General features: G+C 34.5%; 1 protein-coding gene across 2 annotated transcripts in view; it reads left to right on the top strand.

The window, feature by feature from the left end:
• Window positions 1-19109, top strand: part of LOC125652409 (uncharacterized) — a 57331-nt gene that overhangs the window by 6656 nt on the left and 31566 nt on the right. Inside the window, exons 2-3 of one of the 2 annotated variants that reach the window (XM_056164944.1) lie at window positions 13329-13471; window positions 16733-17022. In XM_056164944.1, the coding sequence (XP_056020919.1) occupies window positions 13348-13471; window positions 16733-17022 (414 nt within the window). In that variant the 5' untranslated portion in view covers window positions 13329-13347. Of the gene's footprint in view, window positions 1-11459; window positions 13472-16732; window positions 17023-19109 lie in introns of those variants that run through there. The other variant, XM_048881602.2, reaches the window with a different exon arrangement.

The following is a 19109-nucleotide window of genomic DNA, read 5'->3' as shown; positions in this document are numbered from 1 at the left end:
AATGATACAAATATTTTGTCTAGACGTACAATTTAGCTTTGGTAATGTTTTACAAATATTGATCATTTAAATGTTATAAATTAAAGACTCTCTCTACCTCTTGGCAACTAATTAAAGGGGTCAGCTTTTTTTCGAGAAAAAAGTTAATAATGTTATTTACTGTGATACAGATTCGACTGATCAGGCGAGTCATGCCGCCCGGAGGCCTATTTTTTGATATCATTCTAGATATATCTCGCAAAACTGAACAAATTTTGTTCTACATGTCCTATGGAAATTTTCTTAAGAAAAAAGTTATTGATTGTGACACTAATCAAACTCTTCAGGCGAGCCATGAGGTCCGTTCGCCTTTTTCATGATGTTGTTTGAAACATCTTGCAAAACTGAACAACTTTTGCTCTAGATGTCTCATTAAAAGTTTCTTGACTAAAATGTTATAGATTACAACAATAACCCAACTGTTCAGGTGAGCCATGAGACCCACAGGCCTTATTCTTAACATCGTTAGTTAACGCTTGCGAAACTGAACAACTTTTGTTCTACATGTCTTATCAAAAGTTTCTCGAGAAAAAAGTTATTAATGTTATTAATTGTGATACAAATTCGACTGTTCAGGCGAGCCATGACGCCCGCAGGCCTATTTTTTGATATCATTAGATAGATCTTGCAAAACTGAACAACTTTTATTCTACATGTTTTATCAAAGTTTGGTGAGGAAAAAGTTAATCATTGTAACAGAAATTCAATGGTTCAGGCGAGCCATGAGGCCCATGGGCCCATTTCTTGATACGGCACGAAAGATCTCAATAAACTGTACAACTTTTGTTATATATGTCTAAACAAAATATTTACGAGTATAACGTTATGCGACATTTATCACTGTTAAGGCGAGTCATAAGGCCCGTGGGCCTTTTTCTTGATATCGTTACAAAGATCTTGCAAAACTGAACAACTTTTGTTCTACATGTCTTATCAAAAGATTCTCGAGAAAAAAGTTAGTAATTGTGACACTGATCAAACTGTTCAGGCGAGCCATGAGACCCGTTGGCCTTTTTCATGATGTTGTTCGAAAGATCTTGCAAAACTGAACAACTTTTGTTCAAGGTGTCTTATTAAAAGTTTCTTGACAACAATGTTATAGATTGCAACAATAACCCAACTGTTCAGGTGAGCCATGAGACCTGCAGGCCTATTTATTAACATCGTTAGTTAACCCTTGCGAAACTGAACAACTTTTGTTCTACATGTCTTGTCAAAAGTTTCTCGAGAAAAAAGTTATTAATGTTATTAATTGTGATACAAATTCGACTGTTCAGGCGAGCCATGACACCCTGAGGCCTAGTTGTTGATATCATTAGATAGATCTTGCAAACCTGAACAACTTTTATTCTACATGTCTTATCAAAAGTTTCGTGAGAAAAAAGTTAATCATTGCAACAGAAATTCAATGGTTCAGGCGAGCCATGAGGCCCATGGGCCCATTTCTTGATATGACACGAAAGATCTCAATAAACTGTACAACTTTTGTTATATATGTCTAAGCAAAATATTTACGAGTAAAAAGTTATGATTTAAAACGTGGAGAAAAATTAGACACTTTTTTAAACTCCATTTTCGACCCCTACCGAGCTTCCATACTAGGCACTTCCGGAAATTTTTAAAACCCAGGTGCACAACTACAACATGTCGTCTAATATCACTGAAAATTTCAGCACTCTAGCTTTTATCGTTTTTGAGTTTTTGTCTGGACAAAATGGTCATCTGAAAATCGATAAAAGGGGGATAACTTCCAACCGGAAGTGATTTTTCGAAAATTGAAATGGCGGTACAAACTTCAAATGGCAACGCATCAATCCTGAAAATTTGAAGCAAATTGATCCAGCCATCTCCGAGAAATCTTCTGCACAAAAATCGGTAAGGAGAAAAAAAAAGAATAATAATAATAACTAGATTCGATCTCGTTGCGAGCAACAAGTGGGTCTTCCGTCCAAATTTAGATGTGATTAGATAAGAATTTGACTGACATTTTCGTTCATAAATAATGATACAAATATATTGTCTAGACGTACAATTTAGCTTTGGTAATGTTTTACAAATATTGATCATTTAAATGTTATAAATTAAAGACTCTCTCTACCTCTTGGCAACTAATTAAAGGGGTCAGCTTTTTTTCGAGAAAAAAGTTAATAATGTTATTTACTGTGATACAGATTCGACTGATCAGGCGAGTCATGTCGCCCGGAGGCCTATCTTTTTTTTATATCATTCTAGATATATCTCGCAAAACTGAACAAATTTTGTTCTACATGTCCTATGGAAATTTTCTTAAGAAAAAAGTTATTGATTGCGACATTTATCAGACTGTTAAGGCGAGTCATAAGGCCCGTGGGCCTTTTTCTTGATATCGTTTGAAAGATCTTGCAAACCTGAACAACTTTTGGTCTACATGTTTTATCAAAAGTTTCTCCAGAAAAAAGCTATTGCTTGTGACACTAATCAAACTCTTCAGGCGAGCCATGAGGCCCGTTCGCCTTTTTCCATGATGTTGTTCGAAAGATCTTGCAAAACTGAACAACTTTTGCTCTAGATGTCTCATTAAAAGTTTCTTGACTAAAATGTTATATATTACAACAATAACCCAACTGTTCAGGTAAGCCATGAGACCCGCAGGCCTTATTCTTAACATCGTTAGTAACGCTTGCGAATCTGAACAATTTTTGTTCTACATATCTTATCAAAAGTTTCTCGAGAAAAAAGTTATTAATGTTATTAATTGTGATACAAATTTGACTGTTCAGGCGAGCCATGACGCCCGTAGGCCTATTTTTTGATATCATTAGATAGATCTTGCAAAACTGAACAACTTTTATTCTACATGTTTTATCAAAGTTTCGTGAGGAAAAAGTTAATCATTGTAACAGAAATTCAATGGTTCAGGCGAGCCATGAGGCCCATGGGCCCATTTTTTGATGCGGCACGAAAGATCTCAATAAACTGTACAACTTTTGTTCTATATGTCTAAAAAAAATATTTACGAGTATAACGTTATGCGACATTTATCACTGTTAAGGCGAGTCATAAGGCCCGTGGGCCTTTTTCTTGATATCGTTTGAAAGATCTTGCAAAACTGAACAACTTTTGTTCTACATGTCTTATCAAAAGATTCTCGAGAAAAAAGTTAGTAATTGTGACACTGATCAAATTGTTCAGGCGAGCCATGAGGCCCGTTGGCCTTTTTCATGATGTTGTTCGAAAGATCTTGCAAAACTGAACAACTTTTGTTCAAGATGTCTTATTAAAAGTTTCTTGACAAAAATGTTATAGATTGCAACAATAACCCAACTGTTCAGGTGAGCCATGAGACCCGCAGGCCTATTTATTAACATCGTTAGTTAACCCTTGCGAAACTGAACAACTTTTGTTCTACATGTCTTGTCAAAAGTTTCTCGAGAAAAAAGTTATTAATGTTATTAATTGTGATACAAATTTGACTGTTCAGGCGAGCCATGACGCCCTGAGGCCTATTTTTTGATATCATTAGATAGATCTTGCAAACCTGAACAACTTTTATTCTACATGTCTTATCAAAAGTTTCGTGAGAAAAAAGTTAATCATTGTAACAGAAATTCAATGGTTCAGGCGAGCCATGAGGCCTATGGGCCCATTTCTTGATATGACACGAAAGATCTCAATAAACTGTACAACTTTTGTTGTATATGTCTAAGCAAAATATTTACGAGTAAATAGTTATGATTTAAAACGTGGAGAAAAATGAGACACTTTTTTAAACTCCATTTTCGACCCCTACCGAGCTTCCATACTAGGCGCTTCCGGAAATTTTGAAAACCCAGGTGCACAACTACAACATGTCGTCTAACATCACTGAAAAGTTCAGCACTCTAGCTTTTATCGTTTTTGAGTTTTTGTCTGGACAAAATGGTCATCTGAAAATCGATAAAAGGGGGATAACTTCGAACCGGAAGTGATTTTTAAAAAATTGAAACGGCGGTACAAACTTCAAATGGCAACGCATCAATCCTGAAAATTTGAAGCAAATTGATCCAGACATCTCCGAGAAATCTTCTGCACAAAAATCGGTAAGGAGAAAAAAAAAGAATAATAATAATAATAAGAAGAAAAGTGAAAAATCAACAATAGAATAATAGAAGGGTCTTCCGCTGAAGACGGAAGACCCTAATAATAAGAAAAGTGAAAAATCAACAATATAATAATAGAAGGGTCTTCCGCTGAAGACGGAAGACCCTAATAATAATAATAATAATAAGAAACAGAGTAAAAACAATATGTTCCCAAACTTTGTTTGGGGAACATAAATATGCAACATTAATAAATAGTGTCAACATTTTACTAAAAGAAAATTACACTGAAACCTTTGAAAACAAAATTGTCAAAAAAGGGCATATCAATGGTTTAAGGTGAGAAAGCATGCAATAAATAACCAAATTAAGAATTATTTGCATATGAATTTTTGACCAAACTATGTTATGTGTTAATAAACCTGATGCCTATAAATTAATTGTAATAAAAATGTAACGTATGACATCAATATTTATCGATCGATATTGAACATGTTCAAGTACATGTAACTAACTGTGTATCATATTGATACATTAACTCCTAACAGGTACTGGTCAAGCATATTGCATTATAAAAATCCATACAGTATTGTTTAAAAATGAATGAAGCAGAACAGGGACCTAAGACCTCAGATGGATAATGTCCTTCAATCCTTGCCAATCTACTATTGGACTGACTTGAAATCTGTCCTACATTCATCCTCTAAGACTCTGATCCTAACAAAATTCCAATGAATTAGCCTCTGAAGACTCTTACACTTTCACAAAATTTCTAAAGCTATAATGACTTAAAATACAGGAAAATTAAGCAGATTAATCTTTTAAGATCCTCATCTTATCTAGAGATGTCATAGATAAATACCCACCATGGGACTTTTTATTGGATCAAAACTATGCACAAAATGTTGTGACCTTGACCTCAATCAATGACCTTAGGATAGGGTATTGACACACCCTCAGGTCAGGAGCAACCTTTGTGTTAAGTATGAGTTATAATGTTTATTCTTGAAACAAGAGGTGTATGTGCCACAAAGCTCACCTGAGTACTTGAGCCCTGCCATTCTAAAGATTTTTAAAAGAATTTTCTCCTTTATATTCCCATGAAAAATTGTGACTCCATTATTATGACCCTACCATAACTCTAGGGGGTCTCTGAATCCACACAACTTAGGGATGCTTCAATATCAATATGACAAACATGGCCTTGCAGTTATGGAGAATATTCTTTTTTTGTATACAAGTATTACTTAAAATTCAATCCTGATTTTAGCCAACTCTAACCTAGGGTCCATAATTTAAAATACAAAATAATTTAGTCAACACAACTTTCATTTGCAGATTGAAAGTGCTTTTGGGGAAGATTTTGAATTTTTCTTTCTAAAATAGTCCAATGTAAGACATTGATCCCCTATTGTGTCCCAACCCTACCAAGGGATCATTATTTGAACAATTTAGAGTATGCATTAATGTCAAGAAGCTTTCACATAAGATTTACTTTTTTTTGGTCCAGTCCTGGATCCACACATGATCAATCCCTTCCTGCAGATGAATGTGGGCTCCTCATCACCTGCCATCCCTTGAATGGGAATCAGGGTTCCATCGATGGCTCCGACCACATTGGGAAAATTCGCAATTTTATGAAACCCTTCCTTAATGCGGACAAGCTCTGGCACTGAAGTGGGGAAATTTATATTCCCTAGTCTCAGACATAAAGTGGAACAGACTCTGTGCACAATTCTTGATGCTGAAGCTATGGAAATGCCATGACTATCTGCTACTTCTGATAGATAATCTCCCTTTGCTAGAAATCGTAAAGTTGTCAACACCTATATATCACAAGAACAAAGTGTCAAGATTAATGATTTTCAAGTTACCACCTTAGATGTGGACATGACTCCCCCTCCCCACCTTGGGTTTTTATTGGTATTATGATTTTCTGACATTGAACATTGCATATATATGCAGATATGGGAAGTCTTGTCAACAAGCACATGTGGATATATATTGTACCATATTTTTTCAAAGTGGGGAAATGGAGAAGGATAGATATGGATTTCACCAGTGGCATAAATATATGTTACATGTATAACATTAACTTTCCTTAATGATTCTAATTCTCTAATTCACTTTGGTTGGGATACAATTTGATATATAATGTATTCTTCTGCCAGTGTTCATCCAAAACAGGGGGGTAAGTTTAATTATATATTCTATGAATGTGATAATTTTGGTAATTTTTGCACAAAATTTCAAGAAATTGTATTCAAAATTTTACTTCAAGTTTCCTGAACTGTTTGAAAAGAGTGAATGGTTTTGAAAATGAATTTACCATTCAAAATAATTACCCAGTCAAAAATTTACTGAAATTATATAATATTGAATTTTAGGTCTCACCATTTCCTTGAAAATATAATGAATTTCATGAACAGTAAATAATTTTCCTTACCATCGGGAGCATTCTATTTCTCATACATTCTAATATTTTCTTGTGATTTATTTAGAGTTGCAAAATTCAGTAATTTTTAATTGTGTAATAAACATTAATTTTTTAGTTTAGTGGGAAAAATGCAAACATTGCACCTAATCCCAAAAAATTAATTTGCTGTTTGCCAGTTTACCATAATTAATAATATGAAGTATTATGATTTTTTGGTGGGGTGGTAATACACTACAATGTTAATGACCATTTAATTAAAAGGTTCATTACTCAATGTTCTATGTATGTAAATGAAGGTATGTAAAAATGCTGAAACATATTCTTATTAATTATTAAATAATACCATCAACGTGGAACTAAATAACCTGGGGACCGAAAATAGAGATAGTACAATATAAACAAGAGGTACTGTGAGCAATGCTCACTAAGAATACCCACCGATTACCCCAATCTCCCAAAGGATGTTGGTAATAGGTATAAACTACCTCTTTTCTGAGTGTAAAAAACAAATGGCATGACAAACCGAACCATATTGCTACTTCGATGTCCAGTGCGCGTGACCTTTGGACCCCAAAATCGATAGGGAACATCTTCATCCCATGGGTAGTCCATATGTATGATATGGTGACAGCAGGTGGAAAGGATAATGCTTTAGAGCCCGGAAACCATTGCGTCTACAGACGGACGGACAGACAGACGGACAACCCGATTCCAGTATACCCCCCCCACAACTTGTTGCGGAGGGTATAACAAGAACCGTATGCACTCTTCGTTATTGAAGTTAGCAAAGGCCTAACTTTCGATTTAAAAACTTACTTGTATGTGAGAAGGAATCCCACACGATCTGGAGGTAGGGTGTTGAATGCAGTTCCTGACTACATCTGTCAGTTCTAGTTTGCCTTGGAAATCGATACCTTGCAATCAAATCTGTGTCATTGTACGTATCTAACAGGCACGTAGCCAGACAGAAAATGAAGTGTACGCAAAGTAAGGCAGGGGGTCTGGGGGCCGCCTTCAGGCCCCCAGTGGGTCCAGGGCAAAGCCCTGGTGGGGGCCCAGGGAGCGAAGCCCCCGGAAGCTCCTGGGTTTTATTGATTACAATCACCAATTTTTTTGAGTATACAAAGGGTTTTTTGGCTGTCAATTTTTGAAACAAACGAATTCAAACAAGACAGAAAAAGAATCACAGATCTGTTTTAGGAAGCTTGATATTACCAAATCACCAAATGTTAAATTGACACTTGCTTTACGAACTGCGTTGATTTATTTTTTAGTTGTTGCCGACAGGTGTATGAGTAGAGTATAGACACACATGATATATATTGCTAATAACAAAGGGTATTCCAAATCCGTCTACTTAATGTACATAAATGGTGTACATTAAAATCGATTCGACATTTGCTGGACCAGGTATTAATGAGGGAATTATGGATACGTGTTCAACACAGACCTGTAATAATTCTGGTATGATAAAATACACTAGTCCGAAATATCTGACGTTTTCCTGGCTTTTTTAATGATTTTGATATTTACCGTGCCAGGAAAACGTCAGAACCGGCGCCATTACGTAAACTGGAAATTCGCCGTCTGCACCTGGAGGCAGCATTCTCGGGCCGATTTTAAATACTTGCGAGCCGAATTTAATGTTAAATTAAGTCATAATTAATCAATAAAACGATGCTTTTTGTACTAACTAAATTCGATTAAAAGAAAATATCACTCTGAAATTCGATAACATAAGCACACAATTGTAGTCAACTGAATTTTCGCTGTCATTTGAGTGAACGAGTCATGTGACTCAAAACAGCTCGACTGTCAAACTTCCACCAGAGTTCGTTTGCTCACAAACCAAACTCTTCCACTTAGGCATTATGGGATAGCGATTTCTTAGGCCGCGTATACTGTGACGTCACTGTAGAATGACGAAAAACCATAACGTCAAACGTAAACAACTTTCAAAACAAGAACGTAAACATCAAGTTCATTACTTTACACAATAATTTGAACATAGTCTCCCTACTTTTTAATGATCTTTTGATCATTTTATGTTTAAAATAAAATCCATACTTTTATATTAATGCTCTTAATATTAATATCTTCAAACTTTTAACTGCGAACTACTTCTTTAGTGTAATTTGTCTACGTGATAATCGCGGACTCACAATATACAAATCTGTATATTGTGGTGCGTCACATAGGAGAGGTCTATTCGTAGGTGACGTAATGAGGCCTCGACGGGGAGTTTGCTCGACTGTTTGTTAAAATGTTTTCATGAGGCTGTTTATTTTATTAAAGAACTCATAAAATCGATATTAGTAAGTACAAGAAGCATCGTTTTATTGATTAATTATGACTTTTACATTAAATTCGGCTTTTTAGGGATTTGAAATTCAAGAAGCTTTTTAAATTGGATTGAATAGACATAATGATTGGAGTTAATCATAAATCGGAAATACATAGTGCAAAGTTACACTTAAGGCAATGACATAAAAATGTAAAAATAATTTCTCTCTCTTTTTTTTTTTTTTTTTTTAGCAAATAATGTGTACGCAGTTGCGTACTTGCGTATAGGCAGCTACGCGCCTGTCTAACTGGTTAATTCGGTCCCGAAAAACTCTTTCACGACGCAAAGCTCTTTCATTTTCGAAAAGGATAAAAAAAAATGCAACCATTCTTATTGATACGTCATTTATTTCTATCTTACGACAATTATTTTGCACTTACGAGAAATATTTTACACTTAAGAGAGGGTAGAGGCTCTCTTAAAGTTACGAGGAAAATCAATCTTACGATTTTCGTAAGTTTCTTTGTGAAAAGGGAAATAATCGTATGTTTTCTCTTACGATGATTATTTATCGTAAGATTTTTTGTGAAAGGGGCTACAGTGATATTCTTTCTCTTTGTGCAAAAATTAAGCCATGCAGTGTGCTATAATTTATTACTGTAATTAAGATATAAGTCATATACAAAAATTTATTCAACTCTGGCAGTGATGGGAATTGAACCCATGTCTTAGACTGTCCGTACACTGCCTATAATGGTGTTAGATTGGTGCAGTAGAAGTGTTAGTAAGTAGTAAAGATTTCAGCAAGCAGAGAGAAATTGGGGAAAATTAGGTTGTTTTCATACTAAATTATATATACATGTAACTCATCCCCATGCAACCATCACCATCCATATATAATATTTTAAACATGTCATGAGAAATATAAAGGAAAATGTGCATTAAAAAATAAAAATATGTGCAAAGCAAACTAAATATATATTTATCTAAGGCATGATAATGTATATATAAATTGCTATTCTGAGAATCAAACCCATGTCCCCTTCTTCATAAGCCTGAAATAAATTAAATCGTCTTCACCTAAATTCGGTATTTCAATCATCTGTGTCACAAAAACGTAAAAATAGTTCAATATCTTGCAATGCTGCAATCATAAAATGCCAAAATAAGACTAAGTAGAGCTGTTTCAAGGAATAAGGACTGATGACCCTGTAAGGTAAACAGAAAAGGTTCACTTTAAAATAGCTTTAAGAACTCTGTTATCTTGTCCAAATTCCCAGGGCGTAAGTCTTATAGAAATGTTATAAGGAATGAATGCCATTACACATCTTGTTGAGAGCAATAATTGTAGTGAGTATGAAAATCCATCAGCAGTCCAAGCATCAAATTGTCATGGACCAAAAACACTTAAATTCTCAGTTCTATGACAGTGACTTTGTGTTCCTCTTCCAATTCAAGGTTTTGTCCTCTAAAATTTTTAATTTCTGAGATACATCTCCTCTGAACTCTGTGACCTTGACTTTTGTATTAATGACATTTGTTTCTGACCTTGTTAAAACAATCATAGTGCAGGGTTGTTACACCTCTCAAAGTCACATTAGTATCATTCATGTCTTGTATAATCTTCTGACATTTTTCTTCCACAACAAAGTTATGGATATAGCAAGAATTTTATACTTATAAAACTGGTGACCTTGACCTTGTCTGAATTACTCTGGGCCAGGGTCAGGACATACCTCTAAGTCTAAAGTACCCTTTATCTCAAGTATAGGCTTTCAATTCTTTCATTTCAAAGTATATGGCTAAAACCATATTTTGATACGTTTCTTAGTACCTTGTGACTTTGTCACAAATGACCTTCATACTGGGTCAAGGCATATTTCTGATACGAGGTTCCTTGTGGAAGCGATTTAAATTAAAAATAAACATTTGCAAATGTTTTCTCTTATATAACACTATTTGAACAATTGTGTGTTTAATTCTGTGTATAAACGGATTCGTCATGTGACAATAAATTCATTGTTTAGTCATAAACGATCAAAGTAATTTCACAGTGACGTTATAAGTTATTGACCTGTTCAACACATTCAATTTATACCGTTGAGGTTTCTAAAAAATAATTCGCTTCATGGTTTTAAAACTATAGATCGCAAAGATTTGTTATAAACAGGGTTGGCAAAAAAGTGGTCAATATGAGTATTGACCAGGCCAGTGGTCAATACTGGTTAAAACCGGTCAATAGTGGTTAATACTGGTCGATTGAAAATTATTTGGTCATTATAGTCTGTGTTATTTATTTTAAATGTTTAAGCACTCTGATTAAAACCACCACCCTCCTCCTTACACGAGTGTAAGGAGGAGGGGGGTGGTTGGTTTTAATAAGACTGATGTTTAAGTGACCATTATGGTAAATACTGTAATTCATAACATGCACTATCAGTTTATAATATACTTATAAGTCATAATATTAAATAAATAATGTACAAAATGACTGTTGAATTGGGGATGATGTAAAAGTTTCTGTTCAAATTCCTTAGTTTAACAAGAACTACCTATAAGTATTGTTTCATTAAACTTCATTTTAACTGTTGAATAAACATTTGAGGGGGTGGGTTGGTGATGTTTTCATAACAATAACAGGCACACTGCACATGGTCATCTCTGGTCCCAGTCTATGCTTATTAACACCTGTCAACTCTGCTTCCTGTGCTCAGGTAATGTCCAGCTACCTTTTATTCTTAATCTGCCCAGGTACATGTATTAAGAGGTCTGTCTCCAATCGTCAAGCTATATGCTATAGAACTGTGACCCTCTGGTAGGTACTGAAAATATTTCGGTCAGTTTCATCAAACCAAATATATTAAACTTATGAAATTACATTTGATTATCTAATGAAAAATATTAATCAACAATTGATCCTTACAATGAAAAGACTTAGTTTATCTTTAGGCCAAGTAAAATTAATGAGTAGATTATCATTCAAACTTCACAAAAAAATGGGGCGGGTGGGAGGATTTTATTTTTTGTTTTTCGCCATGGTATTCTTGACCTCGAAAATGCCTTCTCTCATTGAGAAAAGGATTTATAAATCATAATTACATGTGTATTTGGGTTTCTAAAAGGCAAAGTGAAACAAAGTACGTTTACGATACTGGACCGGACATAAAAATATCCGGAAATCATAATTTTGAAAAATAAAAAAAATCAGGGCGGGGCGATTTTCGAGGGGCAGGCGGGAATGATAATCTACTAATTAATTTTGCTTGGCCTTATCTTTGCAAGAAATGTACAAAAATAGGAAAATGGACAGTTTAAATCACAATTGACCAGTATTGACCACTTCGGGAGTATTGACCGGGACGGTTAAAACCACTGGTTAAAACCGGGGGCGGTTTTAACCGCCCAACCCTGGTTATAAATCAGTCACAAATATAAATAAGAAATAAGATATCATTTTCAAACATTTATAGGGATGTAAATATGGGTCGGTATGTGATAAAATCTACCATAAAGCCATTCGGGCTAGTTTTAAAATGATACCTTATTTCTTAAATAAAGATATATATTATCAGATTTTTCTCCAACAAATATTTGGGCTGGTACAATCATGATTTCACCCAGGTAAAAGTACCAGGTACTGAGAGATTTTGAAAGGCCGGCCTGCTTTCCAAGAAGTTTCTTGGCACTATATATGTTTAGCTGAGACAAGAATTTCAATCATCGAATCTTGTCAAAGAACTTTTTTTTTTTTTTTTTGGATAAATTATCAAAAGAAAATACGAGGTTCAAAAATTTAAAATAGTATGTACATTAAATCTACTGGAAGCTCTAAAAAAAAAAAAAAAATATGATTAGTTTCAAAGATCATCTCCAGACAAAAAAAAGTCTACGGACAGATTGACAGAGAGACAGATGGACAAGGTGAGTTCAATATATCCCCAAATTTAAATTGCACAGGCACTTGTTTCATACATGAGTCCCCCGGCCTCCTTATTAGTGAAACAAGTGCCTGTGAATAGATTAGAGTATGCAGTTAAAATAATGACAGTGTTAAGATGTTGTCTCTAGAATTGTATATGGCTGAACTGGAAATACTGAGTGACAAAATTAGAGAAAAACGTTTAGTGTGACCACAGGGGGTTCTTATCCATTATGTTCTCAATCTATATATATACAAGCCCCTGTGGTGTGACTGTGTCAATGGTAAACAACTTACATGTAAAATACCCTGGAACTAAAGACATTTTTATTGATCAATGTTTTCCAAAGGAGGGGTCAAAGCCACGGTGTATTCAAAAATAAGGATGAAATATAACTTCCACAACATTTTAACATCACATAATAATTTAACAAATGATACCACAAAGAAAATACCTAGCGCAATCATGACTGTGAATTTGTTTACTGTTCAGTATTCAAAGCGAAAGCTGCAATGCGCATGCGCAACTCTGAGCAGGGAGCTAGTTGAATTTTTACAAGTTCTAAGTGAGAAGACCTTTGTATTTTGCAGAATTGTTTTGAAGCGAAATATGTCGGTAACAACAGCACCTTACGGAACTTGGAAGTCCCCGATCTCGAGTAAACTTGCCACTGAAAGCAGCGTCAGATTTCAGGAGATCCACCTGGATCTGCAACAGAGCAGACCCGGAGAAGGTGTGCGACATTTCCTGTCCCTGTCTAAGTGCCTTTCAAGGAATCCCACGTATTCATATTATTTTCTTTGGAACTAACTCTAGTGGCTATTAGAGTGTCAAATTTTACTTATCATACATGTAACAATGACTAGATGATGATTAATATGTATACGGTGTAACCGTTGGACCTAATCTCGGCGAGATTCGTCGAGGCTGGATATTTGGACTGATCCAGCCTCGACGAATCTCGCTGAGATTACGTTGGACCGAGTGAAGCATGCAATGACGCCCAAGTGATAATCATAATTCCGTTCAGTACGATAAATCATAATTCATTTAAAAATGTATTTTATTTATGAAATTCTCATGCGCTAAACGCCCAGTATAAACATCTAAATATGAGAGGGGGACATATGAGGATAGATAAAGGATCCACCTATTCATTTAACGCTGGGAATATTATTGTGATGTCACAATTTTAGCCTTGACTTTTTCTCTCTTTCAAATCAAACAATTATAAACAACAAAACATCCCATTTGCAATTTAAAAGACAGTTAAAACTAAACAAACCTAACCAACAAATTCAAAGTGTTAAAAACATAAGCGTAAATATATCGTATACTGTATATTTTTGTTTAAAGAAACTCGTGAACTCGTTCATCTATTTAGTCGTATTACACTTTTCCTATTTGATGATTGGCTAAAACTGTAACGGTGATAATTATCCCATCCATTTTTAGCTCACCTGAACTGAAAGCTCTTGAGTGAGATTTTCTGATCGCTTTTTGTCCGCTGTCTGTCTGTCCGTCTGTCTGTTAAACTTTTCACATTTTCGACTCCAGAACCACTGGGTCAATTTCAACCAAACATGGCCAAAAGCATCCTTGGGTGAAGGGCTTTCAAGTTTGTTCAAATGAAGGGCCATGTCCCTTTCAAAGGGGAGATAATCACAAAAATGCAAAAATAGGGTGGGGTCATTTAAAAATCTTCTTCTCAAGAACCACTGAGTCAGAAAAGCTGATTTTTACATGAAAACTTTCTTACATAGTGCAGATTCAAGTTTGTTCAAAGCATGGCCCCCGAGGATAGGATGGGGCCCCAAGGGGGGATCAAAGTTTTGCACACAAATATATAGGGAACAACTTTAAAAATCTTCTTCTCAAGAACCACTAAGCCAAAAAAGCTGAGATTTACATGAAAGCTTCCTGACATAATGCAGATTCAAGTTTGTTCAAAATATGGGCCCCGGGGGTTGGATGGGGCCACAATAGGGGATCAAAGTTTTACATACAAATATATAGGAAAAATCTTTAAAAATCTTCTCAAGAACCACTGAGTCAGAAAAGCTGATTTTTACATGAAAACTTTCTGACATAGTGCAGATTCAAGTTTGTTCAAATCATAGCCCCCGGGGGTAGGATGGGGTCACAAGGGGGATCAAAGTTTTAATACAAATATATAGTTAAAATCTTTTTCTCAATAACCACTGAGTCAGAAAAGCTGATATTTACAAGAAAACTTTCTGACATAGTGCAGATTCAAGTTTGTTCAAATCACGGCCCCCGGGGGGTAGGATGGGGCCACAAGTAGGGGGGGGGGTCAAAGTTTTACATACAAATATAGAAAAAAGCTTTAAAAATCTTCTTCTTAAGAACCATTGGGCCAAAGAAGTTGACATTTACATGAAAGCTTTCTGACATAGTGTAGATTCAAGTTTGCAAAGGGTAGTTTGGACCATAATAGGGACTAAGGTTTTACATGCAAATATTTATGGAAAGTCTTCAGATATGGGCCAAGGTGACTCAGGTGAGCGATGTGGCCCATGGGCCTCTTGTTAACAAACTAGGTGTTTAAATTACAAATTGCACGTCAGTCTTGTATTTTTGGCATTCCAAATTAAAACATGAATAACCGTAGAAATAACGAACGAACAAAACAATATGGCGGCACCCATATGAATCTCAAAATTTTCAGTGAATGTATGTAGAAATTATTTCTATTCCTTTGCTGATTTTCTCTTCTTTTTTTCTTTTTTTTTTTTTTATACATACGTGTTACATTTAGAGCCTTGCTTTGCGGACGGGCCAAAGGCTCGGTAATATTTCCTCAACGATAAAGGTAACTTTCGCTTTCAACAGGTTGGGAACACACAGCGAGATATTCTTGCGAAAATGCGATTATCCTTCTCTAACGAAAGTAAATATATCTCGTACAACTGAGGAAAAACGCCCGTGGAGTACATCTCTTTGTATTTCATGTGAAAAGAAGAAAAGGTGCTAAAATGTCTGATACTTCTGCAAATATATTAATCAGAACAAAAACACTCAATGATGTGTATTGGATTTCAGACTGCTTCCCTCTTATGCTACAACTTTTATAATTTGCAATTTCTTGAATGTGTTGAAAGAATTCGCGTCATGTTAAGTGTGTCACACTTATTCAGTGTTGCATGGGAATTGCCAGTTTTTCCCCATAAAAACACCAAAACACCTGTTTATGGTAATGTTTACTTTCTTGCTAAAGAGGGATAATTGCATTTTAGTAAGAATATCTCACTACAGAGGAAGTGTTCCCAATCTGTTCAACAGGTAAAGGTACTTAATTGAAAATTGTCTTTTTAAAATAATTATCTAGAGTGCTCGGAGAACTCGTACCCAAATTTCTCTGATAAAATTTATGAGATTTTTCTCGTTCCCTAACGTTGATAGAGTATGACTTCTCATGGAAACTCGTACCTGAATATAACTTCAGGATAGGGCTAAAACGATACGCCTCCTTCACGATTCAATACATATATTGCAATACTTATGCCACGACTCAATACTTTCAATATGATACAATTTACAGCAAAAACCAATAATAACATTGAAGAAAAATTTAATTACCAAGATTCACAATCAAAATTTTAGAAGCAAAATGTTTTCAAACTGCCAAACGGTAAGATGCCTGTTTGCTCTGTAGTTCAAACCGATAAAGTGCATTATTACTTTCATCAGACTCGAGGTAAACAACAATCTGAACATTATTTTCTGCTGGAAAGGGTGGATAAAATAAGTTTGATTTTAATTAGATTGAGTCTCTAACAGATTTTGAAATCAAAAGGGCTTGGTCACATGGTAAAAATATCTTTTGGATGATGTCACGAATTGGCAATGAATTTTCACGAGAGTTTTCTACAGGTTTTAAAATGAAAAGGACAAGCTGTAAATATTATAAATGTTTTATTGATATAATTCCCATTTTGTGCAGAATAGTTACCACCGTATTTTGATATTTTAGGAGCTGTTTATTGGAGTGAACTGCGGTTCAATGAAGGTGGAAGATATGTTGTTTGTTCACAGAAAGAGAATGAAACGGACTTCAGAGTATGGACACCTGAAGATTTCAATGCCAGGACGAGGGTTCATGAGTATGGAGGAGGGGCTTTCTTTGTGTACAGTGGAGCAGTGTATTTCTCCAACTTCTCAGATCAGCAGATTTATATGCAGAAATCTCCAGACTCTGTCCCAGTGCCAATAACTCCCAAGGATTGTGGCTGGAGATATGCAGATGGATCTATTTGCCCAAAAGTATGAAATATATAATATGCTTTTACTACACTAGATTTAGTATTCTCTTTAAGATTTCATCAAGGCATCTTGTGGCTTTTGAAGAGAAAATGATATAAATTCTGATGATTCTCTCAGAGTAAATTTTTATGAGTCCAGAAAATCAACTGATTAGCGAATTATATTGAATATTGATTATAAATACGTACATTACATATGTAAGTACACTAGCGAATTATATCATTATATTGAATATTGATTATAAATACGTACATTACATATATGAGTACATTTGTGTTAAAGAAATAGTATTCATTTTATTTTCAAATTTAGATATATTAATTAATCTTGATTACTATGGAAATTAATAATGCATATTGTACTAAAATATCCTGTATGAAATTATTAAGATATATATAGAAAAATCTGAAGATTCTTACATTTAGTACATTTACTGGTACTGGTTTTAGTCTCTCCTTCAAATTATGACCTTAGAATAATCATAAAAATTTTATCATATTGATGATCACAGACAACTTTAAGGATTTAATGATGATTGGTTATATTCAGGCAGCAAGTTACGTCCAGGTGTGTGTGACTGTGTGTGTGGGGGGATGAAGGGTTGGTTGTAGCATTATAATCATATTGTACAATTATTAATATTTTTGTGGGAGTTTGGAATTCATTGTGACTGGTCATGGTAGCTTAGTAGGATGTCTGCTTTACCACTGGAAGGTATCAGGTTCAATTCTTGATGCTGTCATGGCTACTTTGTCAAACTTAAGATGAATAATATATGTTTGACTGTTCCTTCTCCAAATGCTCAGCATTAGAATATAAAGTTGAGGGTCTTTTGGACATAACCTTGAAAAGAGGTTTCTGGTAGGCATTGGCATGATACAAGGCTTACTGCTATGTCCTTGAGTGTCATGCAGAGGTAGAAATTTGTGGCACTTCGTCTACTTCAGCAATTCATTAACTTGCAATGTTCCTATATATAAGTGAAAAATTCTTAAATGAAGCATAAAAAAAACAAAACAAATAGTGGTCATTATTTCATGGTATTGAAATGGAAATGAATTGAAGTCCTCCTCTACAGAGAAACGAACCTCCAAACACAAAATCAAGTCCCCATATGATAAACATGCTTATTTTTACTGGAGAAACAGTTATGGTAGATCTATACTCGGCCTTAAAATGGACTCGATCATGTAAAAATTGCCTTTACAAGATAAATATATATTCCAGTAATAGATAGACATTGAAAAATATATATGTTGACATGCTATTTTCGTTGTTATTGCTTCTCAAAAGTAAGCACCCCATCAACATGAAGGAAAATGCACTCCTCCTTCTTTGTTTTTCTTAATAATTATTTTTTTCTTCAAAAAATGGGCTGTAATAATATACCCTTTATTTAATGGTATGTAATCATTTATTCTAATAAATTGGAATAAATATTTTCATAATGTACACTTTGTGAGCCCAAACATGTTAAAAGAAATACTGTAGGAAATACCATTTGACGTCAATATTGGTCTTTTCCCTAATTTTTATGGACTAAACTTTGAATTAATTGGTTTTAATCTACAGATTATTATCTTAAATAAGGATTTGAGTAAGAAAATCATATGTTGACGTATTATTTTAGAAGCTATCAGTTCTACAACAAGTACACCCCCTCCCTAAAATCTTGAAAAATTATACATTATCATATCATCGTAAGACATGTGAAGTTTGAGCATATTTACAACCTTGGATAAGAATTTGAATTACATGTATTCTAAACTATAACTATTATAACATACATGTGGTTTACAATTAAATCTTATATTTTTTCTGAAAAAATAATATTATAGAGAAGGCTTTGCACAATGTAAATGTAAAAACGAAAGTAACAAGCTGAATTTAGATGATTTTGCTTATATGATTAATGCATACGTGTAATATGTGATATATCTTATATCCTGAGACAAAGTTTTATATGAATCTCTACAGGTCATGAAATCATTTACATGTACATAAATTGGATGCATGTTATACATGTTACATGTACATTTACACCACTTACACCGGTCTAAGTAGATGCAATTTCAATAAGGAACTAA

The sequence above is a fragment of the Ostrea edulis genome, chromosome 5 (assembly GCF_947568905.1).
Source record: "Ostrea edulis chromosome 5, xbOstEdul1.1, whole genome shotgun sequence".
NCBI classification, from domain to species: domain Eukaryota; kingdom Metazoa; phylum Mollusca; class Bivalvia; order Ostreida; family Ostreidae; genus Ostrea; species Ostrea edulis.
The sequence above is the reverse complement of the archived record's forward strand: the minus strand, read 5'-3'. Positions and strand labels throughout refer to the sequence as shown.